The sequence below is a fragment of the Sus scrofa genome, chromosome 14, assembly GCF_054392235.1.
Source record: "Sus scrofa isolate SSC_HxYL_T2T_F1_AM1 chromosome 14, Sscrofa_HxYL_maternal_Yorkshire_Landrace_v2.0, whole genome shotgun sequence".
NCBI lineage: Eukaryota > Metazoa > Chordata > Mammalia > Artiodactyla > Suidae > Sus > Sus scrofa.
In genome coordinates this window covers 41,283,048-41,309,841 of record NC_139396.1, presented here as the reverse complement: position 1 = coordinate 41,309,841, position 26,794 = coordinate 41,283,048, and the positions used below count along the sequence as shown (strand labels likewise).

General features: G+C 39.8%; 1 protein-coding gene and 2 long non-coding RNA genes across 8 annotated transcripts in view; 2 read left to right on the top strand and 1 right to left on the bottom strand.

Moving 5' to 3' along the window:
• Positions 1–26,794, top strand: part of CLCN3 (chloride voltage-gated channel 3) — an 89,518-nt gene that overhangs the window by 12,930 nt on the left and 49,794 nt on the right. For 2 of the 6 annotated variants that reach the window (XM_003483404.5, XM_005670489.4), the window contains exon 1: positions 23,074–23,287. The exons of the other annotated variants lie outside the window; for them this stretch is intronic. In XM_003483404.5, coding sequence (XP_003483452.2) covers positions 23,209–23,287 — 79 coding nt within the window. In that variant the 5' untranslated portion in view covers positions 23,074–23,208. Of the gene's footprint in view, positions 1–23,073; positions 23,288–26,794 lie in introns of those variants that run through there. 6 annotated transcript variants of the gene reach the window in all.
• On the bottom strand, positions 4,235–7,615 carry LOC146396508 (uncharacterized). The gene is made up of 2 exons (XR_014826585.1): positions 4,849–7,615; positions 4,235–4,683 (listed from the first exon to the last, which is right to left on the bottom strand). It is a non-coding gene; the product is annotated as an uncharacterized LOC146396508 (long non-coding RNA).
• LOC146396507 (uncharacterized) lies at positions 4,428–8,510 on the top strand. The gene is made up of 2 exons (XR_014826586.1): positions 4,428–6,310; positions 7,323–8,510. It is a non-coding gene; the product is annotated as an uncharacterized LOC146396507 (long non-coding RNA).

Below are 26,794 nucleotides of genomic sequence, written 5' to 3'. Positions count from 1 at the left end.
ATTTTTGGACTTTTTATTTTGTTACATTGAAATATTTGTCTATTCTGATGCCCAAACCTAGAATATATATGCATTTTGTTTTTCACACTAGTTTTATGTTAATGTAGTCCATTTACATTTAATGTAGCCATTGATATATTTAGGTTCAAATCTATCTTTCTCTTTGTGTTCTATTTGTCACAGCTGTTTTTTTTCCCCTCACTTTCTTTCTCTTCCTCGTATTACTTGTTAGTCACACATTTATATTTTGTTTGGTTGTTTAGAGATTATAAGATGTGCTCTTGATTTATTTGTTCTATTCTAGTACTTTTACCACTTTATGGGAAACGTAGGAGTCTTAAGATACGTTCCCTCTTCTAATCCCCTGCCTGCATTTTTGTGACACTCCTCTCTATTTTAATTCTTTACATATTTTAAATTACACAAGACATTATTGTTGCATCTTATGTCTGTGCCTGTTTAGATTTCACCACTTTACTCTTTCCACTGCTCTTCATTCTTTCTTGTATTTTCATGTTTCTGTCTGGGATAGTTATCTTTCTGCCTGTAGAACTCTCATTAGTATTGCTTTTAATTACAATCTGCTAGCAATAAGTTCATTGCGTTTTTGTGTAAGCCTTTGTTTTCCCTTTATTTATTTAATTTGTCTTTTTAGGGCTGCACCCGAGGCATATGGAGGTTCCCAGGCTAGGGGCCGAATTGGTGCAGCTGCTGGCCTACACACAGCCACAGCAATGCAGGATCCGAGCCATATCTGTGACCTACACCACAGCTCATGGCAACGCCGGATCCTTAACCCACTGTATGAGGCCAGGGATTGAACTTAGGTCCTCATGGATACTAGTCAGATTTGTTTCCGCTGAGCCATGGCAGGAACTCCTCACCTTTATTTTTGAAGGATATTTTCAGCTGTATTCCAGATTTATAGTTAGCTTCTTTGAAAACTTTAAAGATATAATACTGGTGTTATTTGCCTTCTGTTGAAAAGACAGCCATCAGTCTCACTATCCATCCCCCCACCACTCTGGCATCTTTTGAGACTTTTTCTTTGTCTTTGGTGTGCCTAAGTTTGATATTCTTTGTGTGTATCCTGACTGGGGTTATTAGAGCTTCTTGAATTGTGACTTGATTAATTTTGACCAGTGTGTTCTCGAATGTTGTATCTTCCATTCTCCCTCCCCTCCTCTCCGTATAGGACTCCACTCACATGTATTAGTCTTTTCACTGAGACACTTATGTCTTTTATGCTCTTTTGCGTATTTTTTCTTTTTTTCTTTTCACTTGGATGTTTCAGCTCATTGGGGTAATTACCAAGGAATGTGATACCTGGATCGAATAATATGTTTAGTTTTGTAAGAAACTGCCAAACTGTCTTCCAAAGTGTCTGTACCATTTTGCATTTCTAGCAACAAGGAATGAGGAGTTCCTGTTGTGGCACAGTGGAGACAAATCTGACTAGGAACCATGAGGTTGCGGGTTCGATCCCTGACCTTGCTCAGTGGGTTGAGGATCTGGCATTGCTGTGAGCTGTGGTGTAGGTCACAGATGTGGCTTGTATAAATAATTATAGATGCTCTGGATATTGATATCTTTACCATAGTATATTTAGATCTTTTTTTGTGTGTGGAGCAGAGAGGTAGTCTAGGAGCCAGTTACAATGATCCCATCAAAGATGGAGAGAATTTGAAGCCTGGTTTCAGGCTTTCTGAGGGTTAGTCTATTTTTGGTGTACGTTATTTTTAGTGCATAGCCCTTGAGGATTTTAGCAGATAGCCTAGTGTGTTTACTGAGACTCTCTCTCTTTGTTGGTCACTGAAATTCAGTTTCTGTCTCCCTGGCATTCTGACACTGATGGCAGTTCTGCTTATCCTTTAGTCTCCTAAGCACTGTTCTGTGCTTAGTTTCTCAGCCTCTTGCTCATGCAGTTTAGGAATTGTAATGGTTTTTAGCGGGAAGCATTATGGCATGAACTGTTCTTTTTTCTCTATTAAGTCCACGTGCCTTGACCTCGTGAGCCTGGCAAAAGCTCTCAGCTCCACTTTTCCCTGGGCCTCCTGTCATGCTGCTGCTCTGACCAGAAATGGCTCGGCACAAAGTGGCTGGGGCTATTGGGTTACTACTCATTTCACTTCTTTTTGTACTTCAGTTCTTGCTGCCTTGTGTGGTCTCTGGGTATTTTCAGTGTTCTTTGATTTACAAAACATCAACAGTATTTTGCTATTATTAGTCGTTTGCTCTCTTAGTCATCAATGGATTTTTCCCCTCATTTTAATTATAGTTACACACCAAGTAAACACGTGTATTCATAATTTGAAAAATCAGGTGAAATTTAACAGCATCCCATTTTTCGCATGTGTTGGAAGGAGCTCTTTGGCTCTTTCTATGAATTAACACAGGGCAGTAGACAGACAGGGGGCCCTGGCCCTTCCATCTTCCACACTGCTATCCTGTGCGGGAGATGGCTTTGTTCATGGTTTTCAATAGAAGAATGTCCAGTAGGAAGGAAGGGGCAAGGGTACAAGAAAGGGTCTCCTTTTGTTGTTCTTCTTCTTATCAGAGAGGGTAATTTTCTAGAACCCAGTCAGTAGTCTTCCTCTTACATAACTGGCTAAAATTGGGTTACATGTCTGCATCTAGGCCGATGACTGACAGAGAGGAATGAGATTACTGACTGATTAGAACAGTCATGATTTGTTCCTGGGAATTAGGCACATTACTAACCAAATAAAATTAAGGTTCTGTTAGCAAGGGAGAAGGGGGCATGACCACAGGGTTGGTCAGCACCGTTCATGTTTTCCACACAGTCTGTCCTCAGAGTTAGCCTCGGAGAAGGTACAAGTTGTGGAACAACAGTTGACAACTTTTAAAAAAGATTTTATTGGACTGCATTTGATGTGTGCTAAATTGGGTGGTATAGATGTAAATGCGACATCTTGAGAAAAGGATGTCATTTTGATACCTGTTTAGAATTGCCAAGAGTGGAGGTAGCACATGCAGGCCCAGCAGTGGGAAAGGTCTGATTTGTGAGTCAGAATGTTCTTTGGTACAATGGTGATAGCCCCTCTTTCAGCCTAGCATGTGGTTCTCTTCACAGTAGCTAGGGGAGGAACATCCTGGGAGAAGCGGGCCCCAGCTGGGCCAGGGCGACGTCAGGGGGAGCGCTCATCTCTGTCTGCTCGGTGTCTTGAGCAGGGCACTGGAAGTAGGACAAGCAGTTGGGTTTTAAATGTTCTTTTATGACTTAGTGTCTCTTTAGAATACCCAACAAATCAGTAATAACTGGGAAGAAATGGTGGTGTCTCAGCATGGGGGTTGAATAAAAATATTATGTTCAGGAGTTCCCATCGTGGCTTAGCAGTTAGAAAACCCAGCTAGCATCCATGAGGATGAGAGTTTGATCCCTGGCCTCATTCAGTGGGTTAAGGATCCAGTATTGCCATGAACTGTGGTGTAGGTTGCAGATGCAACTCAGATCCTGCATTGCCATGGCTGCATTGGTGTAGGCCGGGGGCTGTAGCTCCGCTTGGACCCCTAGCCTGGGAACTTCCATATCCCACTAGTGCAGCCCTAAAAAGACAAAAAGAACAAACAAACAAACAAACAAAAAAAAAAAAAAAAAAAAAGGAAAAAATCTTATGTTCATTGGCTTTCAAGATGTAGACCTGAATTTACATCTTGGCTCTGCCAGGTACTAGATCTGTAACTCCTGTAAGTCTCTCAGCCTCATTTTTCCTCTTTAACTGGTAGTGGTACTCTCTTCTTTTGTGTTGCTTTCCTTTTGGATATGTTAGACTCTCCCCTCAACTTGAGCATTTTTCTTTTAATTTAGCATTCACTTGAGGTGTCAGGACCATTTCCAGTAGTATTAAAAAGGATATAGTGGGTTTCTCTTGTGGCTCAGTGGTTATGAACCCAACTAGTATCCATGAGGATGCAGGTTCGATCCCTGGCCTCTTTTTAAGGATCCCTCCTTTTTAAGGATCTGGCGTTGCTGTGAGCTTGTGGGGTAGGTTGTAGACACGTCTCATATCTGGTATTGCTGTGGTTGTGGTGTAGTCCTGCAGCAACAGCTCCGTTTTGACCCTATGGCCTGGGAACTTCCACATGCTCTGGGTATGGCCCTAAAAATACAAAAAAAAAAAAAAAAAAAAAAAATGGATATAGCACTAAAACTAAAATATGATTCTAGATTAGGATTGAGGGTTAGGGATAAACCACTTTGGACTCCATGAACTCCTGTAGATAGTTCAATTATTTATTTTTTGTACAGCACTTGTTTTGAAAATAACTAAAGAGAGAGACCCATGGATCTCAAAAATGAAATCAGCCTTAACTGTTCAGAGTGAATACTAAATAATCAAGAACTTGATTAAAAAATAGAAGTTATCCTTGATAATGATGACTAGTTAGTAGAATCAAAAATTTAAATTAGTGGAAAGCTGAAAAGTTAGACTTGATATATACTTATATTAAGTATATCAAGAGAGTCACTTTAGTCTGTCATTCAGATTCTTTGGAAAATGCAAAACTTTTCATTACAAGTAGCAGGAAAGAGGGCCAAGATTTTGTCGTCAGAGTTGTCTTCATTAAAGACGACCATATGGTTCTTGCTTCATTGAAAATGAAACACAGGAGCAGTCATCCGTACAACCTCAGTGTTATTCTTAGGTGGTACTGTCCTCACTGGGAACAAAAAAACATGACCGATGAGGCGAAAACCAGGGTCAACCATGTGTGTAGCAAGTTAACTTTCAACGATTAGTTTGTGTCAGTGTCGGGTAACGAGTTTAAAATGTAGGTTCTTCTGTCCCTTCTTATCTTTTGTGAAATGGGAGTAGAATGGCTTACCTGCCATGTCAAGAGTCACTCCCAGGTTTCTAGATTGTACGTAATTTGTTGTGTCATCAACCAAGGGACGAAGGTTTGAGGAATGGTGGCCTCGAGAGATGCAGAAGCATGGCATTAGTACGAGAAACCGAGCTGTCTCTTAGAAGTGGATTCATATAACCAGGATCTTAGATCCTCTTAGGTAAAAAATGCTAACAGTTACTGTGAAAAGTATATTAATGTTTTTTTTCATTTGAAAGAAAAGGTGTAAAGCAGCATATAAAGACACACAAAATTCAATAGTTAACATAAATATTTGAGAAGGAGCAGGCAAAGGGGACACATCTTGAAATGGCATAAAATGTAGCGAGGAATGGGGCCAATAAACACGTATTAGCAGTATCGCATTTCTGAGGGGAGACTACGAATTGGGCTCTAAGTTTTGTAGCAGCAGAAGAAATGAGGGACCCTGCGTCATTAAGTGATTCACAGTGTTTATGAGAAGAAAAACCCAATCAGTTTCTCAACAAACACCCTCTTACTGACATTAGGATAATCCGTGACCTAGTGAAATGGACCCCAAGCACCAGACTGATTTTCAAGGCTGTGCTTGGAGTAAATAGCAGTGATTTTCCCAGGGCTTTTGAGGTAAGATCCATCTGTGTTGCTGACTAGACTCTGCAGGACCTGTTCCACAAGGGCCCTGTCATTATATGGTACAGGCATTGGCTGTGGTGTTCTGCCAGGATCCATAGATGCATTTTAGGGTATCTTGAAATAGACGGACTGTCTGGAAGCTTTCAGAAGTCATCATGGTATGTTATTTTCTGCTGAAGGTTTGATATGTAGTAGATAGTGATTTTAGAATTATGTTTTAGAATTATAACAGAGTGATTTACTTACAATCCGCTCATTTTTAAGAATTTGAAGAGCATGACAAAACCTCAGACTGAATAGAAGCCATGAGAAGGCCTCTTAGTGAAAAGTGGAGGCTGTACTCATGGGTAGGTTATTTGAAAATAATTTTGTACCTGCTAGAAAACATAGATAAATGATTAACAGAAGGTCCACAACTTACATTCCATGCGACAAGGTCATGATAATTGCAGCTGTGATCAATTTTAAAGGGAGTAGCTCCCATAGACACTTAAAAAAAAAAAGGTAAAACAAAGCACTCTCTCATGTATCCACAAAATGCCTGGCTTTGACTGATATTTAAGTATATTTTTTAAGGTAATATTTCACAGACCTTTTGTTCTCAAGATTTCTTTCTATTTTTAAAAGATTATTGAGGACACTAACAAGCTTTTTTTTTTTAAATGTGAGTTATAGCTATCAATATTTACTCTATTAATTAAAACAAAAAATTCAGTCTTTTTAAAATTCATTTAAAAATAACTCCTGAAGTTCCTCTTGTGGCTCAGAGGGTTAAGGACCTGACCGTGTCTCTATGAGGATGGGGTTTGACCCCTGGCCTCACTCAGTGGGTTAAGGATCCAGCGTTGCTGTGGTGTAGGCTGGCAGCTGCACTCCAATTTGACCCCTGGCCTGGGAACTTCCATATGCCAAGGATGTGGCTGTAAAAAAAAAAAAAAAAAAAATTAATTAAACCAAATAACTCTTTATATTGTAACACTAGTAATATTTTTATGAAAAAAGTATGTTTTCTGAAGTAAAAATAAACTTAGAAGAGTGGCATTGTCTCATGTTTTTTAACTACCTCTAGAATCTGTTTTAATAGAAAACATCTAGATTGTTTGTTCAACCTCATGTGATGTGTTGTTTAGTTGAAACATATGAGAAAAGTAAGAAAATTTGACCTTATACAAATAGTTAGAAAAAGAGGAAATATAACTATAGTCTTCATATCATTGTAGATACTCTTCTTTGATACTGCACCCAAACTGGACAAATGGTATTTTCTTAAAGGTTAATTACAGTTGGTAACTGAACCCATACTGATAAACATTTTGTCCTGTGTTACATTAAAATCCATTGGCCTATCTTGTGCTTTGAGGGGTATATTGCCCATGCATGGGTAGGTTATTTGAAAATAATTTTGTACCTGGTAGAAATTGTCATTTGGAGATTGATTTTTAGTTTGCTATGGCTGTCATAGCAAAGTACCACAGACTGCATGGCTTCAACAAAAGATGTATATATATTTTTGATTTATAGGAGAGGTTTATTTTAAGAACTATCACAACATGTAAAAACTACATAAAGTCTTGATTTCCACTCATGCAGTAGTAAATTTGACATAATACATCATAAAAAATTTTTTTTAAAATCCAGAATGCACAAAGTACTGCACAGTTTGATCACTAAGTCAAATCAGTTGATAAGCATACCTCATGGAACAGTTTCCTGTCAGCCAAGGGCACAGCCACAGTAGAGACTTAAAGTCCGAAGCAGGAGTTCCCGTCGTGGTGCAGTGGTTAACGAATCCGACTAGAAACCATGAGGTTTCGGGTTCCATCCCTGGCCTTGCTCAGTGGGTTAAGGATCCGACTTTGCTGTGAGCTGTGGTGTAGGTCGCAGACGAGGCTTGGATCCCATGTTGCTGTGGCTCTGGCATAGGCCGGCAGCTACAGCTCCAATTGGGAACCTCAATATGCTGCGGGAGTGGCCCTAGAAAAGGCAAAAAAAAACCCAAAAAAAACAAAAAAAAAACCGAAGCAGAGGGTTTGGCAGGGTTGTTGGTTTCCTCTGAGGCCTCTCTCCTTAGCTCTTCAATGGCTGTCTTCTCCTCTCCTCCTCTGGTCTGAGTCTTAATCTCTTCTTCCTTAAGAATACTCATCCTGCTGGATTAGGCTCCACCCTAGTGACCTTATTTAAATTTACCTTTTTAAAGGCCTTGTCTCCAAGCACAGTCACATTCTGAGGTACTGGCCGTTAGGGCTTTTGTCATATGAATTTGGTGAGACACATTTCAGCCCATAACAGATTTATGCAGATCTCACTAACCCTCACACATTTTATTACACAAAACCAACACATCATGGTTTTTTTGTAGTGTTGCCACCAATCCCACAATCCCATCAGAAGTCTAACACTTGGGAGGCTGTCGGGCTCATGTTGGTGAATATAAGTTCAACAAAATTTAATTTTTGCTGGAAAGCTTGAATTTTATTATTGGCAACAAGTACTATTCATTGTTTTACTTGAAGAGACAGGTTCACTTGATTCATTTTGAGAAAATGTCTGCCAGATTCCAAAGTCTAAATAGCCATAGCTTGTGTATCAGTTGTTCTTTTGAGTAAAAATGGTACCCATGAAAATAAGTTCAGCTCACAAGTCAGACATTGTCACGCAAGTGCTTTTCCTCAGGATGGAACCATGTTCAAGGGTAATATGCAGAAGGGCTTTCCATTTAATGAGTAACTTTGTTTTATGAGGGACATTTGGAAGGGAAACAGGCTTTTGTTCTCCAAGAGTGTGTGGTGCTAAAGAATACAGTGACCCCCTGTTCCCTTTTAGTGCCACTGCTTAGATTTGTGCTGGATGCCAGCTTTCTACGTGTCATTGCTCTTGACCATGAACAGAGTGAAAAAAACAGATGGTATCATGGAGGCTGAATAATGGCCCCCCACTCCATAATTCCTGGGTCCTGTAAATGGGTTACTTTCCATGATAAAAGGGACTTGGCAATTTTGAATAAATGAATAAAAAATAATAATAAATGAAGAATCATGGTTCTGAGTTGGATTCATTTTTGCTGTTGCCACGATGGGAACTCTAAAGACACCTTGACTTTAGACCCCTGGCTTCCAGAACTGCAAGAGAGTGCATGTGTACTGCTCAAAGTTTGTGGTAGTCTGTTACAGTAGTGGTAGGAAACTGGTACAGAGGTGTCCCTTTATAACAGGTGAGGTTTTTGTGAACATGTTTTAACCTCACAGACCCCCTGACAGAGATCTCGGGCATCTCCAGGGGTCTGTAGCATACATGTGATCACAATGAGAGAATCCTGCCTTGAGGTAAGCCAGCTGTCAGATGCATAGTGGGTCACGGCCTCAGGTCAATTGCTACATTACAGGCTGTCAGAGTGGAAGGGCTTGTATAAGAGGGTAAAATCTGTATATGTAATGTGTCCCCAGTTCTCTTAAAATACTGCATATGTACAGATGTAGAGGGAGATCCAGCAAAATAATGGCTTTTCTCTTGATGGAATTTGTTTTTTTAATGCTTTGCAGTGTTTTCCAAATTGTCACCAATTTGGCTGCAGATTTACAGAATGGAGCCAAAACGTCCCAGTCACTATAAGGTCTGATTGTCAATGTAGGAGGATAGAACATATTTCATAAATAGCTTGTTAACTTGCTTTATAACTTTTAAACATTTAGCCATATGGCAAACAGGCCTTCTTTTGTACTCTTACCCTGGGCCCTGTTCATGTTAGGTTTGGGCTTGTGCCTGGCTGCTGGACCTCCAGGTCTTTGTGCATGTTTCCTCTGCTTACAGTACCAGTTGTTACATGTACTTGGCTTCTCAGTTGAGACCCCATGCCCCTTGAAGCCTTACCTGACTTCTCAGGTTTGGTTTTGGGCCCCTCCTGTGTCAGATATTTGCTTTCTTGACTTTTCTTACTTGTTTTGGTTATAACCTGCCTTCCTCCTAGACTAAACGCACTATCTTTCAGTGTAATTATCCTAGTAATTCATGTTGGCTTGTAAGTCTCTTTTTCTCTCTGCGTTCTGTTTAGAGCCAATCTGTTATGTACTGATTACATACTTCACCTCTTGATGAGCAATCTTACTTTCCTTATTTCCACACTTTGGAGGGATTGGGTGCTAGTGAATTGTGGACAGCCATGGATGCTCTTTATTTCATCCTCTCTTCTTAAAATGTTTGGTGTGTTAGCGTACGTACAATGGACTCTCCTTAAAAGTTTGCTGCTTTATTAATTGATTGGTTGATTGATTTTAGGGCTGTACCTGTGGCATATGGAAGTTCCCAGGTTAGGGGTTGAAGCCGGCCTACGCCATAGCCACAGCAACACCAGATTGGAGCTGAGTCTGCAACCTACACCACAAGCTCATGGCAACGCCTGATCGATAACCCACTGAGCAAGGATGGGGATCAGACTCACATCCTCATGGATACTAGTTGGGTTTTTAACCTGCTGAGCTGCAACAGGAACTCCAGTTTGCTGCTTTATAGTCATCTGTTTTACGTAATAGCCAGTCCTATTTTAAAATTTTAGGAGTCTTTTTTCCTTCTTATTTATTGAACAAATGTGAATATATAGAGGAAAGTTTTGGTTCAACTGGACACCTGAAGCCAGTAGGATATTCAGTGGAGTGGCAGGAGCTGTCATCCCCCATGTTGTTAAATTGTATTGCACAGGAGCCCCAAGTGCTAGTGATATGCAGGAGGGAAAAGGCACAGGTATTAATATCCAGTCCCTGACATCACTGTCATCACTTCTGCTTCACATTTTTCCTATCTGAAAAATGAAAGCAAAATGTCTGTCTACCCTCCCGATTCAAAATAAAAGAGTACCGTAAAAGAAATGGTGGGAATGTTGCTGTTATACATGAGAGTCCTCTGTGGCGATTTTAGCTTGGGTCTCAAAGGTAAACTTATTTATGCTTAGTGCAGCCACCAAACAGATTACCTCATGACATTCATATAGATGATCCTGGGTTCATGATAATTCAGATTACTCTGAACTTCAGGTTACTATGAACTTTTTTTTTTTTTTTTTGGTCTTTTTAGGGCTGCATCCGTGGCATAGGGAGGTTCTCAGGCTAGGGGTCCAATTGGAGACAGAGCCACCAGCCTACACCACAGCCACAGCAATGCCAGGTCTGACCCGTGTCTGCGACCTGCACCACAGCTCTTGGCAACGCCAGATCCTCAACCCATTGAGGGTGGCCGGGGATTGAACCCGCGTCTTCATGGATACTAGTTGGGTTCATTAACCACTGAGCCATGAGGGGAATTCCAAGGTTACTATGAACTTCAGGATTAACCTCAGGGTTTAGTGACGACTCTGGTTGCCTGGGAAAGATGCTGGTTCTAGAGCTGGGGCAAGGAAAATAGACAGTGAGCCCAGAGTATGGATAGTACCAGAAGGAAGGAAGTGCTCAAAAACCAAAAAGATAAAGGCGCGTCAGAGCAACACTGGAAATGACCTTAGAGGATGACTAGTGGCCAAGACTGGAACAAGTTGGCCGAAAACAAAACAAAACAAAATGGTAGAATTGGATTATAACCAAAGTGTACAGTGAGTACATACATGTGACATAAATGATAGATTCTGATATAAATGATTGAACAAATAAGTGGGGGAAAAAAGCAAGTCTCCCCAGTAGAAGAATTCCAGATAGTTTCTGTGGGTAGTCCTACCTCCTGGAGGAGGGGCTTACCTCCTACCCCCTCCTCCTTTGAGGTGGGCTCAACTGGAGACTTTCTTCCCAAGGACAGGGGAAAAATAGTAACTGCAGCCCAGAAAGCTGGTGAACATTGCCTTAACCAAATACCCCAGGTGACCAGTACCAATAAGGCCATGTGGATGTCACATACCCCAGTATGGGACACCTTTGTGGCATCTTTCCCAAGACCTGTAACCCCAGTCTGAGCACAGGAGAAACAGTAGACAAAGCTAGACTGGGGGACATTTTATAGGACACTTAATGGGTCACGGTCGTGAAAAAACAGGTTTAAGCCTGAGAAATGCCAAGACCAGAGGAGTTTAGGGAATGTGTTACCTATATGTAAGGAAGTGTCCTGGATGGGACCCTGGGATAGAGAGAGGACAGTAACAGGAAAGCTGGTGAAGCCAGAGAAGGTCATGTCCCAGTGTCCGTTTCTTGGCTGAGAAGAACATACTCTGGACATGTAGGATGTTAATAGTCTGGAAACTGAGGGCGAGATATTCAGGACCTCTTTGTACAATCTTACCAGCTTTTTTTTATAAATCAGATTCATCCAAAGTAAAGTTTATTTTAAAAAATGAGTTGCAAAGAGTTAACTTGGAAATAATAAAAGCAAATTGTGCTTATTGTAGAAAATGTGAATGATAAAATTGAGGTAAGTTAAGATTACTCATAATCCTACTACCTGGAGATAACTGGTTATTTGGGTACATTTTTTCTATACTTAATTCTATGTCTATTCCATTCAGCAGATAATTCTTAGGCTCCTTTATGGGCCAGGTGCTTGGGTCAGTGCAGCAAATAAGAGTGATGTGTCTCTCCCATGGGGTCTGTGCTCTGGTGAGAGAGTACCATTAAAATAAATAATAATCCCACCAAAAACACTTATAAGGTGATACGGTAAATGCCATAAAGAAGCAATGTGGGTATGAGAGCTGACAGTGGAGAGAGGGGGCATGGATGGGGTGCTGGGAGTTGGAGTGCAGGTATACCAGGGGGAACCTGGGGTTGGGGTGGGGAGTTAGGAGCTGGAAAGGGAGGGGCTGAGTCTGAAGAGCTGGTAAAACCTGCATTTTAAGGTTTTGGTCCTTTATCCTGAGAATGAAAAGCTTATTCACCGGCCATGTGAGCACAGGGACTGAAAGGGAGTGAGAGGTGGGAGCTAAGGCAGCTCTGGAGGGAGTTGACGGTTCCTCTGATGGGCAGGTGACAGACGCAGAGTAGCTGTGTTCACCATGGGTTCAGCAGTGAAGTCAGCTAGACATGCTTATTGTTTGAATGTGGGCTCGGAGTTCAGTGCTCTGTATTTCTAGCTTATGTTTATGTGGTGGAAAGTTTTTCAGTTAATATTAAAAGCACTGCCTTATGTTACAAAGCTTGTCTTAATAATTTCTAGTGGTTGCATAATAATTGAAGACATGAATGTATTCTGAATTCCTAGAAGAAGTTACTGGGAAGAAGACATTTATTAATATCTGTTAATGTGTAGTGAATACAACAGGGTAGAATTGTTGCTAAAAACTCTAAATGTTGCTAAGACAGCTGGAATTGGTTGCTTTCTGTGAATAAGAATAACAAAGTTATTTGTTTGATATGAACTGCAGATGGAAGAACATTAATGAAATAATCCAAGAGTAATTTTTAGTAAACACACTCTCCTTGCATGGGGATTTATAGGCAGAAAGAAGTTTCTAATAGTATACACTTGAGGTATAGCTTAGATATCCAAGCAGTGTATTCTGAGTTAACATAATTTGACTTTGCCACAGACTTTCAAAGGTTATGCATGATGTCTTCAGTGGATGACAGGTTGATTTTAGTCTTACTGTTTCATCTGGCATCTACCGATAACATTGGTGGCATTGTTCTAGTGAGTGAGGCATTTGGCTCTAAAGTTGAATTTGGCAGCATAAATCCTTAACCCTTTAAAAACCACAAAATAGTTACATTGTGACTCCTCAGTAAAGAGGTTTTTTTTAGAAATTCTTAAGTTAATAAAACACTACCACTACCATTTAATGGCTGTTTGTTGGAAGAAGGTCAAAATTCTTTCACATAGTCTACTCAGAATTATTTTTAGAAATGAGCAAATAATTCTAAGGTTCATCTGATACTTAAGCAACCTCAGGTTCTTAATACACTTGACATCTTTCACATTCTGTTGCCAGCTACTTTGTAAACATTTTCTGACCTGTATATCCTACTTAATATGTGTGGAGTAGGGGGCTTCCCAAATTTGTGCAGAGATGTATGTAATTCAGGATGTTACCAGTGAACCAGGAAAATGAACTTGGTGTTATAAAGTAGTGCCTTGACAAAATTAGCCTAAAATGCTGGTGGCAGGCCAAATACTGGTTGGATATCATCAGAAAAGTGATGGGAAAGAAGTGAGCTTAGTTTTGATTATCATATATAAAATGTCAAATATCACCTGTAATTATTGTCATTGCTCTACAGAAGTCCACAGACAGTTAACTGAAATTATTATGTCAGTGAATAATTGTTTGGAACCTGTACTCTACTTCTCATATTCTGGTGTCAGGATGTGATGAATTTACTTTGCCCCTATGCATCATACAGAACATTACTTATTCATATTCTTGGGAGAATTGAGAAAATAGTTGGTTAAACTGCTTTGCCTTGTGGTTCCAGTTAAGAATTTTCGTTGAAAAAGGCTTTAGTAGTTATGAGCTAAGCCTATACAATCAAAAGCTGAAGTAAATACATAAAATCATGTGGAATCTGTGGACCTGTTTAAACAGTTCTGAAACTCTAACATTTAGAGGAAATTCCTGGAAAGAATCTGTGCTTAGAACAAATGAAAGTCAGTGTAAATCCTTAGGAACCTGTTACCTATAACCGATTGAGACTATAAATAAGATTAGACTAGAGGGGTTTAGGATGGGGAAGGAAAAAAGAATAATAAATCAACATTAAGTGTTATAGAATTAGAGATGTTGGAATTACTGTTGTGGCTCAGCGGGTTAAGAATCTGACTAGTATCCATGAGGATGCTGGTTTGATCCCTGGCCTCGCTCAGTAGGTTAAAGATCTGGCATTGCCCTGAGCTCTGGTGTAGGTTGCATATGCAGCTCAGATCCTGAGTTGTTGCTGTGCCATAGGGCAGCAGCTGCAGCTCCAATTTGACCCCTAGCCTGGGAACTTCCATATGCTGCAGGTTCAGCCTCAAAAAAAAAAAAAAAAAAGACTTAAAGATGTTTAGGATAAATTGCTAACTCAAAGACTTTACAATTGTGAAGTGTAACACACAGCAGAAAAAAATGTGTAAAGCATACTTGTACAGCTTAATGAGTTATTACAAAACCTTTGCATCCCACTCAGGTTATGAAAACAAAGCATTACTATACTCCAGAAGCTTCCTGGTCACACCCCCTTCCCTTTCCCTAGAGATAAATACTGTTTTCTTTTTGTCTAGTCATTTTTTAAAAAAATATTTTTTTATTGCCGAGCCTTGTGTTAGACACTGATCATTTTTTCAAACTTAAAAAAATATTTTTATTTCACCTTTTTTTTTTTGAAAGATACTTTTTTGCTAAGTTTAGAATTCTAGGTTGACAGTTTACTTTTTTTTCATTACTTCTTTGAAGAAATGAAGCTGTTGCTTCTTTGTTGGCTTGATTGTACTGTTTCTGATGAGAAGTCTGCACCATCTTTATCTTTGTTCCTCTGTATATAAAATGTGTCTTTTTTTTTTTTTTTTTTTTTTCCCTGGCTGCCAAGTGCAGTGGCTTGATGTGGGATCTCAGTGTCCGGACCAGGGATTGAAGGCCGGCTACAGTGCAGAAAAGCAGAGTCCTAACTGCTAGACCACCAGGGAACCCCCTATCCCATCACTTTTCTGCTTTTCTTTACAATTTGATCATCTAAGTATGCATCATTGGTATTATAATTTAGCATTGCTGCGTTTTTGAAGGTTAAATAAATGGAACTATACAATACGTATGTATTCCTTTGTTTCTTGATTTATATAGCATGCTTTTCAAGAATCTTCTTTGTTGCAGGTAGTAGTTGTTGTGATGTTGCTCTAACTGTATCATTCTTTTTATAAATATACCACAGTATACCTACTCATTTTACTCTTGATGGATCTTTGAGTTCTTGACAGTTTCTGTGGCTACAAAAGTGCTGTTTTGAATATTATCCATGTATCCTTGTGGGTGTGTGCACGGACTTCACTGGTCTGGGTGTGAACTTGCTGGGACATAGGTCATGTTTTCCATCCTGGTGTCTGTTCAACACTCAGGTGAGCGTGTATGAGAGCTTCCCTAGCTCCGTGTTCACCAGCACTTGATATTGTCTGTCTGAGTTTTGTCCATCTGCTAGCTGTGTAATGGACTCTGCTTGTGGTTTTAATTTGCATTTCTTTGGTGGCCAAACAGATGGAGCATCTTTTCATATAAATTAACTATTTGAAAAAAAACAAGTTTGAAATATTTATTTAAGGCATTTACTGATTTTTCTCTTGGCATGTCTGTCTTAGAGATAAATAAAAGTTACTTTTTCTATGTTGTCTGTTATATGTATTGTAAATATCTTTTGTTCAATGGGTGGTGTTTCACTCTCTGTCTTAGTCTGTTTGGGCTGCTATAACAAAAATACCACAGACAGGATGGTTTTAACAAAAAAACACTGGTTTCTCTCAATTTTAGAGTCTGGGTGTCCAAGATCAAGGCACTGGCAGACTCCATGTCTGGCGAGGAGGGGCCGCTTCTGGTTTTTTGTCCGCCAGGCCATCGTTTTCCTGTGTACTTGGGAGCTCTCTGGGAGTTTCTGTTATAAGGGCACTAATCCCGCTCATGAGGGCTCCACCTTCATGACTTCCATTGCCTCCCAAAGGCCCCAACTCCAAATGCCGTCACATGGGGGATTAGCGTTCAAGGTATAAATTTTGGTGGGATACAAACACTTGGTCTGTAGCATTCTCCTAATGGACAGTTTATAAGCAGATTGTAATGTGGCCTTAGGTAGTCTTTTGTTTTATGGCTAATGCTTTTTGAGTCTTAAAAAAATTGCCCTACTCCAAGGTCATAAAGATGTTTTCCCCTATTTTTGTAAGAGCTTTCTTTCACATTCAGGTCTGTGTATCTTCTTTGGAGAAATGTTTCTTCAGGTGTTTTGCCCATTTTTCAATTGGGTTGTTGTTGTTGTTTTTTTTTTGCTATTGAGTTGTAGAAGTTGTTTGTATATTTTAGGGATTAAGCTCTTGTCAGGTGCATCATTTTAAACTATTTTCTCCTATTCCATAGGTTGTCTTTTTTTTTTTTTTTTTTACAATGAAAAAATGCTCAACATCATGAATTATTAGAGAAATGCAAATCAAAACTACAATGAGGTACTACCTCACACCTGTCAGAATGGCCATCATTAACAAGTCCACAAATAGCAAATATTGGAGAGGGTGTGGAGAAAAGGGTACCTTCCTTCACTGTTGTTGGGAATGTAAACTGGTACAACCACTGGAAAACAGTATGGCAGTACCTCAGAAAACTAAATATAGAACCACCACATGATCCAGCAATCTCACTCTTAGGCATATAGCTGGATAAAACTTTTCTTGAAAAATACACATGCCCCTGTATGTTCATTGCAGCACTATTCACAATAGCCAAGACATGGAAACAACCTAAATGCCCATTGACAGATGAATGGATTAAAAAAATGTGGCATATATACACAATGGAATAAATAGTACTCAGCCATAAAAAAAACAAAGTAGTGCCATTTGCGGCAACATGGATGGAACTAGAAACTCTCATACTCAGTGAAGTAAGTCAGAAAGGGAAAGACAAACACCATATGATATCACTTATGTCTGGAATATAATATATGGCACAAATGAACCTTTTCACAGAAAAGAAAATCATGGACTTGGAGAACAGACTTGTGGTTGCCAAGGGGGAAGGAGTGGGATGGACTGGGAGTCTGGCATTAATAGATGCAAACTATTGCCTTTGGAGTGGATAGGCAATGAGATCCTGCTGTAGAACTCAGGGAACCATCTAGTCACTTGTGATGGAACATTATGGAGGATAATGTGCAAAAAAGAATGTATATCTATGTGTGACTGGGTCACTTTGCTGTTCAGTAGAAATTGACAACACTGTAAACCAACTACAGTGGAAAAAAACAAAAATCATTAAAAAAAAAAGAAAAAAATAACCCAACAGGAAAAACACAATATTATAAATCAACTACACTTCAATCATAAAAAAAGAAAAAAGAGGAGTTCCCTGGTGGCCTACTTTTAGAGGATTCGACATTGTCACTGCTATGGCTGGAATTTGATCCCAGGCCTGGGAACTTCTGCATGCCACAGGAGCTGCCAAAAAAATTTTTTTTAAAGAGTTCCCTTGTGGGTCAGTGAGTTAAGGATCCAGTATTGTCACTGCAAGCAGCTCAGCTCACAGCTGTGGTGTGGGTTGGATCCCTGGGCCAGGGATTTCCACATGGTGTGGCCTAAATAAATAAATTTTGAAAAAGGAAAAAAGAAAAAAAAAAACCCAACAGAATTTTGTGACAAACTGCTGTATGGCCATTTTTATGATATTAATTCTTCCAGCCCAGGAGCATGGAGTATCTTTCCATTTCTTTGAATCCTCTTTAATTTCCTTGGTTAATGTTTTGTAGTTCTCAGCATATAAACCTTGGTCAGGTTTATTCCTAGTTATTGATGTTAGGTTCTTGATTGGCATTTTGCGAAGTATATAGATCAGTTTGAATCTTTCGGAGTTCCCATCGTGACTCAGCGGATATGAATCTTACTAGTCCCATGAAGATGCAGGTTTGATTCCTGGCCTCACTCATTGAGTTAAGGATCTGGCATTGCCATGAGCTGTGGTGTAGGTTGCAGACTCGGCTGAGATCTTGTGTTGCTGTGACTGTGGCATAGGCTGGTGGCTACAACTCCGATTTGACCCCTAGCCTTCGAACCTCCATATGCTGATGGTTTGGCCCTAAAAAGACCAAAAAAAAAAAAAAAAAGAATCTTTCAATTCACGAACATGATATATGCATATATACTTCTCCATATATTTGGGTCTTTTTTTTTTTTGGCCCCTCCTGTGGTGTATGGACATTCCTGGGCTAGGGGTTGAAACAGAGGTGCAGCTGGGGGCTATACATCTGTGACCCATGTCAGAGTTTATGGAAATGCTGGATCCTTAACCCACTGACCCAGGCCAGGGATCAAACCTGCATCCTCGCAGAGACATTGTTGGGTCCTTAACCTGCTGAGCCAAAATGGGAACTCCTGTTTGGGTCTTTTAAAATGTTTTTAGTCTTTCCTCTTGATTTTTGTCTTCATTCTTTGTTATATTCCTTTCTAGGTAATTTTTTGATGTTATTGCTATTCAATGCTATTTTTATCTTAAAATTTAATATCCTGTTGGTGTATTTTGAAATTCAATTTTTGAACGTTGATTTTTAAAAATTCATCAACTTTAACTCTTACTAATTCTAATCATCTGTTTGTGAGGTCTTTAAGATATATCATTGGTAAATAGCCACAATTTTGTTTCTTTATAATCCTTATGGCTTTCCCTTACCCATCCACCTTTGCTTGCCTGCGCTGGCTGGGACATCTAGTAAACTGTTAAATGGTAATGGTGATGCAAGTGTCTTTTTAAAAGGACTTTTAAAAAATAGAGCGTGAGGAGTTCCCGTCGTGGCGCAGTGGTTGGCGAATCCGACTAGGAACCATGAGGTTGCGGGTTCAATCCCTGCCCTTGCTCAGTGGGTTAACGATCCGGCGTTGCCGTGAGCTGTGGTGTAGGTTGCAGACGCGGCTCGGATCCCTCGTTGCTGTGGCTCTGGTGTAGGCCGGTGGCTACAGCTCCGATTCAACCCCTAGCCTGGGAACCTCCATATGCCTCGGGAGCGGCCCAAGAAATAGCAACAATAACAACAACAACAAAAAAGACAAAAGACAAAAAAAAAAAAAAAAAAATCGTGAAACCCCTAATTCCAAAAAATTGAGTCAAGTTCTGCATTGAGGTCTGTTTTAACAACTGTTATTTTTTCCCCATGTATGTTTTATTAATGTATCTCTAAAAGATAATTCTTTTAAAGTCTATTACATATAAAAATTAAGAATTCCTTTTTTTTTTTTTTTTTTTGCTTTTTAGGGCTGCCCTCATGGCATATGGAGGTTCCCAGGCTAAGGGCCCAATTGCAGCTGCAGCTGCCAGCCTACGCGACAGTCACAGCAACGCCAGATCCGAGCTATGTTTACGACCTATACCACAGCTCACAGCAATGTTAGGTCCTTAACCCGCTGAGTGAGGCCAGGGATCCAACCTGCAACCTGTTTTTTCCTAGTCAGATTGGTTAACTGCTGTACCACAATGGGAACTCCAAAATGAGTAATTCCTTGTAGTCAATTATTTTGTCTATTTCATATTTCTCCAGTTGTTTCATAAAAAATTGTACACTGAAGCTGATTGATGTATCTTTTAAATCTGTTTTGAAAAATTTTATAGGTGCTCCCTTCCTTTTTTTCTATTTGTTGGAGAAATGAACAAATCAGGTCATTTGTTTTCTATATTGGGATTTCCTGATTGTGTTGCTGAGCTGTCATTTAACATGTTTCTCTGTTTCCTGTATTTCCTGTAAACTAGTAGGTATAAAGGCAAAAACAGTTTTGGATTTTATTTTTTCAGTACCCCTTAATGTTGTAGATTTCCTGGATCATGTGTGTTAGGAGGGGCTTAAAGGTTGAACGTTGTATGTAGTTATATATGTGTAGTTATAGTCATCTCCTCTGTCTCTGATTCGCACACCTCAGAGAGGTGGTTTATCCAGAAACAAACAGCAATTTGAAGTGCATTTGGAAGCAGAAATACCTTCCCCTTATGAATTTTAAACTCCTTTTTTGTGCTACCACTTTAGCCTTGAAGTTCTGTCCTGAGTCTACCCCCACCTCCCCCGCCTCCCTGTTGTGCCCAGGAATCCTTCCAGTTTATCTTCTGCTCTCTTTATAACTGTAATTCAGGTTCTTAGCGTGATAATACCTAATCTGTGTCAAAGTCCTCTTTGCCGCAGTTTCCAGTTTATTATCCTTCTCTAAAGTGTAATTGGAAAGCGCGTTAGCCTAAGGAATATTCTTTTACTTCAAGAGAAAGTGGCAGCCATGGACCCCATAAATATGAGAAATTTGTTTCTGGATTTTAAATTTTGGATTTATTATTATAAAAGTAATTTTTCCAAATTAAATAATAAGTAATATATTTGTTTTTAAAAATTTAAACAGTATAAAACTATAGAAAGTAAAACTGAATCTTCCATTGTCCTGCCCACTTCCACTTCATTCCTTCCTCAGTGATAACAATTGTTAGGTTTGGTGGATCTCATTCTAAACTCTGTGCACATACATTCTATATTATGTGTGTGTGTGTATATGTGCATACATATACAAACATTCATTAAAAATATTCAAAACCTTTTACTTATGCTACAAAACTTTTACTTATGCAACACTGTCAATATATAAGGAAAGGTATTCCTCCCCCTCTAATTAGTGCTAGCTAGCTAGTATGTGTACTCTTCTTGTTTAACAAAGTTGTAAATCAGGAAAAACAGGCTGAGAGTGCCTGCAAATACCTACAAGGAAAGCTTGTAGATTTTCATTTTATATAAAGGCATGCAAAGAAGTTAGTACTATAAAAACTAACTTACTTATAAATGTCATATAGCATATATTTTTAAACATCTTAGTAGAACTTAGCATAACAATGTACCAAAAAGGGCCAAATTTACACTTAGTTCATTTAGCAAAATTAGCTCTTTGTTTAAAAGTTAGCTTTTCTTGTTTAAAAAAGCAATTTCTTGGCGGGGAAATTGGATGGGACAGGATCGTGCCTAGGTGGTGGGCTCTGACAGCTCTCTCCATGTAGAAAAAAGGAAAAAATTGCCAAGAAAATTTCATAAATTTAGGAAACAGAATGAAAGAAAACATCCATGGTCTTATAAATATTAATGGCCAGGATCAAAATTAGATAGACTCTTCCTATGACAGGAACTGGTCTATATTCTTTTCCCAGAACCTTTTTTCCCCAAATCCCCCGTGGGATTTTATCAGGATTTTTAACCTCTTTCTGAGGTTCAAACCTTTTGAAATATAGAAACTTTAATTCTTTTTTTTTTTGGCCACCCCTTGGCACATGGAGTTCCTGGGCCAGGGATCAGATCTGAGCCACAGTTTCGACTTGCACGTGGTGTGGCAGTGCTGGATCCTTAACCCACTGTGCTGGGCCAGGGATCCAACCTGCATACTGGTGCTGCAGAGACGTTGCCCATCCCATGGATCCCATTGCACCACAGGAGGAACTCCCTAAAAACTTTAATTTTTAAAAAGTTCCCAAATAGGAGTTCCCTGGTGGGTCTAGAGTTGAAGTACTTGGTACTGTCATGGCTGTGTTTTGTGTTCTATCCCTAGCCTGGGAACTTCTGCATGCCACTGGGTGTGGCCAAACAAACAAAGCTAAATAGCTGAGAGGTACTAGACAAATGAATAGTCTTTTTCTCTTTGCTGCCGCCTGAGTCCTGTCTCCACTGCTCCCCTGCCCTACCCCACTTCTCATCTCAAAGCACTGAATTGGACCAGACCTTAGGGTTGGCTCATTTGATACTTAGGAAACCTCTGAGTCTTCTGGAATTGATCCTAATGAATAGCACATTTTTATTTCGTGGCAGTGCCCCACCATAGCTATTTCAGAAGGAGAATTCTCCTAGAGGAATCACCTGAGAGGCAGCTGTATAAATTTGAACTCTGCTTAAATGAGCATTTGCTTTTTGGCAGGGGGGGTGGGTGGGAATGACGGTTTGAAACAAAAAGGGTTTATTTCTGAATTTATAAATTTTTTTCTTTTTTCTTTTGACTTTTTAGGGCTGCGTCTGTGGCCTATGGGAGTTCCTATGCTAGGGGTCTAATTGGAGCTGTAGTTACTTGCCTACACAGCAGCCACAGCAACACCATATCTGAGCCCCATCTGTGACCAACACCACAGCTCACTGAAATGCTGGATCCTTAACCCACTGAGCGAGGCCAGGGAACGAACCTGCATCCTCATGGATCCTAGTCAGATTCATTAACCACTGAGACATGGCAGGAGCTCCAGAATTCACAAAATTTCTAGCAAAGAGACAGCTGGAGTACACTTTGAGACATCGTTTACTAAAAGAGTAAAAGCCTTTTTTTTTTTTTTTTTCAAATCACAACAAAAAATGTATGTGAGGTGGGGAAAGTGGGAAGTTAGGAGAGAGGAAAATTTCCCACCTAGTAAATCTTGTACAGTTTCACAGCTAGCAAAGTTATTTAGTATGTTAAGTTTCTTTCTCCTCAGACCTGGAATGTCTTACTAGCTAGTTCTTTGAAGGAAGCAAACACAAGGCTGCTGAAGGGGATTAGTTACGGTTCAGTAACTAAATGTTTGACTCCACAATAGACGTCTGCAGAAGTCCATTTTAGGTAATGAATAGACTTAAAACCAGGTCTCTCGAAGCCTTTGGTATCTTCTGGTCCTTATCTTTGTGACTTACGTGAAATTAAACCATTTATATTGTAAAGTCACAAGACCTTATTGGAATGTCGCTCTCATTTTTGTACATTCATTTCTCTTGTAGAATGAGAGGGGCATTGACTGTGTACACAGAGGTTCCCTTTCGTGGCTCCGTGTTCGAGACTTCGCTCCCCTCAGATTCTGTTACCTTGCTGTAGTGCGTCCTTGCTGTGGAAGCTGTTTTGTCTGTCACCCTGGGCTTAGTCACCGTCCCACGTGGCGGGGCCTGATTGACGGGTAGGCGAGCCGTCGCCCGGGCAACTGCAGCGCCTGGGTGACGTCACCGTGAGGCCGCGCGCGCCGCTGCTCCGGCATGGCGGCTCCCGGGCCTGCTGCGGTGGGGCTGCGGGGCGCGCGCGGGCGGCAGTGAGGCCGGGCAGTCGTGCGCTCGCGCTTCCTCTCCGCTTCTTGCGGTCCGGACCATGGACGCCGCCTCGGACCCGTACCTGCCCTACGACGGGGGTGGAGACTGCATCCCCCTCCGCGAGCTGCACAAGCGAGGTAATGCGGTCAGTCCTCGCGGCGCAGGAGCAGGCGCTTCTGGCCCTCGGTCTGCGCCTTGCTACTGCACCCTGGGTTGGTAAATAGTAGAGGCTGCACCTGCCTTTTAGGATACTTTCAAATGGCAGTAAAGAGGAACGCTTTTCTCTCTGTAGCAGTATTTCTTACTTAATATGCGTTCAGCTAACTACATTGTCTTCACAGGTATCTGGTAAGAATTTATATGGTAAAAACGTGCAGGGCAATTTTTAGACAGAAGAAAAAAAAAATAACCCGTGGTTTGTAAAAACCAGAAAAGCACCCAGCAGTCATGTAAATCTTTGGGCAGGGGCTGCCAGAACTCGAACATGTTAATTAAACTGCCCTTTTTCATTTGATTACTCTAAAAATATACTGACAGTTCTAGAAAAAAAAAATTGAACCTCAAGAAACATCTCTTAGCTAGACGACTTCATTTTTGAGCCACATTAGTTTGAATTTATTTGCATGGTATTAGAAACTCTTAAGGAAGTTATGATTTTCCAGAGCATATTTAGCCTTTTATTTAAAATAGTTTGTATTCTGATAATATTTTTAGTATTAAGTTCCATTAGGATTAAAAAATTGTAACATATTTAGCAAATATGTGACAAATATTTATTAGTTGAATTGTGTGTGCTAGACAGTATTTTAGTCTCTGAACATTGGTACTATTGTGTATCCCATAGTATTCTGCTGTTAGTAAAAGCTTGCTTTTCAGATTTTGAGAAAAACTGTATGAAGATCCTTTTACATATATTCTGCTGTCTTTTAGTTGCCTTAATATATGTGTATGTATATGTATAATTTTAGAATTTTTTTGGGAAACACCTGAAGGCATAAAGAACATTAAAATTTCACATAATTTTAGTACCTAGAATAGTTGGGTTTGTTTTTCCAGTTCTAATGTCTTCCTAAGCTCTCTTTTTTCCTGTGTTCTCATCATCCCTTTTCTGGTAAGGATTGCTTTAAACCGGAAGCAACATGAATGAATGGTGACTGTTAAAATGTCACAGTATTTGCTAATCAGTAATTAAACTGTGTTTTCTCTGAGATGTTACAACATCCGGTTGTTGATTTATAATAAACCAGAAGACTTGCACTTGAGAAATTTTAATTCCCAGTGTTAAGCTTGACAGTCTTTGACAGAACTTACACATGGACCTTACCTCTGTATAAGGTATGCAAGCAGTGAGAAATAAGCCAAAGCTTGTGTGAGAGTAGGCATGGTTACTACTAAAGTACAAGTTTTTTGTTTCTGTTTTATCTTCATAAATAATCCTTTAGGAATCTTGCTTAAGGTTTAAATCATTCCCACTATTGGCAGCTCAAATAGATTCCTTATCCCTTGAGACCTTACTCCATTAACATAAGCCAGTGTTATTTGAAAGTAACATTGTATCTTTGTAGTACAGATCAGTTGGTTACTAGGCTTACTTGAGTGTACTGTAGACTCCTAGTATCTATGGGTAAGAGGTTATTTGTTTTCCATAATTTATGACCTTTCATGGCCATGGGTCAGAACAAAGGAAACTGGAGATGTGAAGACAAGCAGCTAACACAAATCAGGAAAAAGCATCAGCCTCCCGGTGAGGACAAAATTATATACAATAACTAGAAATATCTCTTGGGGCTGGTAAAGAATGAAGAAGCAGATAATAAAAGTATAAAATTGTAAAGGATATCAATAAAGGCAACAAGACTGTTTACTGAATCCCTGAGTGCTAGAGTTAGGAATTACTTTTGTGGAGTAAATTAAATTTGTGGAGTTCCTGTCATGGCTCAATGGTTAACGAACCTGACTAGTATCCATGAGGATGCAGGTTCCATCCCTGGCCTTGCTTGGTGGGTTAAGGATACAGTGCTGCTGTGACTGTGGTGTAGGCTGGCAGCTACAGCTCTGACATGACCCCTGGCCTGGGAACCAAAGACCAAAAAAGACCAAAAGACCAAAAAAAAAGAAAAAAATTTTAATGCTTTTTGTCAAAATGGAAAATGATGGAGGTTCCTACTACAGTGAATAATTTAGCGAATGGAAATATTTGTAGATTAAAAAAAAGGATTAGTTAATATATTGTTGATAGATTAGAAATTAACATGACATTTTAGAAATAGTTATTTGGGGGGGTGAATTTCCTGTATAGAAACTATTAATTTATTTCATAAGATCTCTCTTCCATTTTTATCAGAAAAAAATAAACACCTTTGTTTTGTTTGGATTTTAGTTTTATGTTTGTTCATGAAGTCTTGGTAGTTTGGAGGTTGAATTCTTTTTCATTTTAACAGACCCCAACAGTGGACTTGATCTTTGGGGCTTTTAGCAGTATTTAAATATTAATTACTTCTTTCGAAGTTTTTATTGAGTTCTCATGTACTTAAGGCACCATCAGGTGCTGTGGGGAACCTTGGTGGTAGTGGTGGTAGTAATAATAGCATTAATAATAGCTAATACTTATACACCATTGTCACTGCCTTACCTGTATCAGTTCATTTATGTGTAACAAAACATTTTAATCCTCACACAGGCTGTGGAGTGGGAACTATTAGAATCCCCATTTTCCTGTTGACAAAACTGAGTTAAAGAAATGTGGCTGCTTTCTCTACTGCACCCCAGGTTCAAACCCTGGTCTGGGAACTGAGATCCCACATCATGCCCTTGCATATGGTGCCCCGCCCCCCAGATGAAGGGAGGGAGGAAAGAAAGAAAGAAAGACAGGAAAAGCAGGATTCGATGCAGATGGCTGGTATGCTGATGGTGGAGATACTTGCTTTGCACTGTGTATATCCTGGTGGAACTTGGGGCGGGGAGGGGCATAGTAGGGTAGGGATGCAAAAAGGCTTCTCAGGTTTCAAAGCAAAGAAACAACTCCAAGAAAGTTATAAGTTTCTCATGAATGGTATAGGCTGTATGTTCTGTGGGTCTTGGCTGGAGCAGTTCAGTCTCCTTTTGACACATGTTATCAGAGTGGGCAGAGTCTCCACCCTGATATGCCAGGGCTTTCCTGGTGGGGAGGACCGGTGGTAAGTGCCCTGATGGACTGGGTGCCTAATATGTTGTTCCCTCATTAGTTCTGTTGGGTCATGGGTCAGAGGAAGGGGTTGTTTAGAAAGGTAGAGGATTGCCAGTAGCTCTTAGAGGAATTTAAATGCCAGGCTAATGCTGTCTTAAACCACAGACAGTATGGCTTTCCTTTTGAAATGTTTGAGGTTTTTTTTTTTTTTTTTTTTTTAAGTTTCTACCAGAAATCATTTCTTTATATCCGTTAGTTCAGAGATATATTTAAGTAAATATATCTTCCTATTGCTTTCTTCCTATGACAATAGATGAGTTTGTTTATTTTTATTCCCTCCTGAAAGTTTCGGTACTTAGCATTTTTTGCACATTATTTGGAAATCTAGATGTTAGGTGACGTTCTTACTGCCATAGGGTCATTCTTTAGATTCTTTGTAAAGTGATTTTAGGATTCAGATCCTTATTGTACTTTGTAT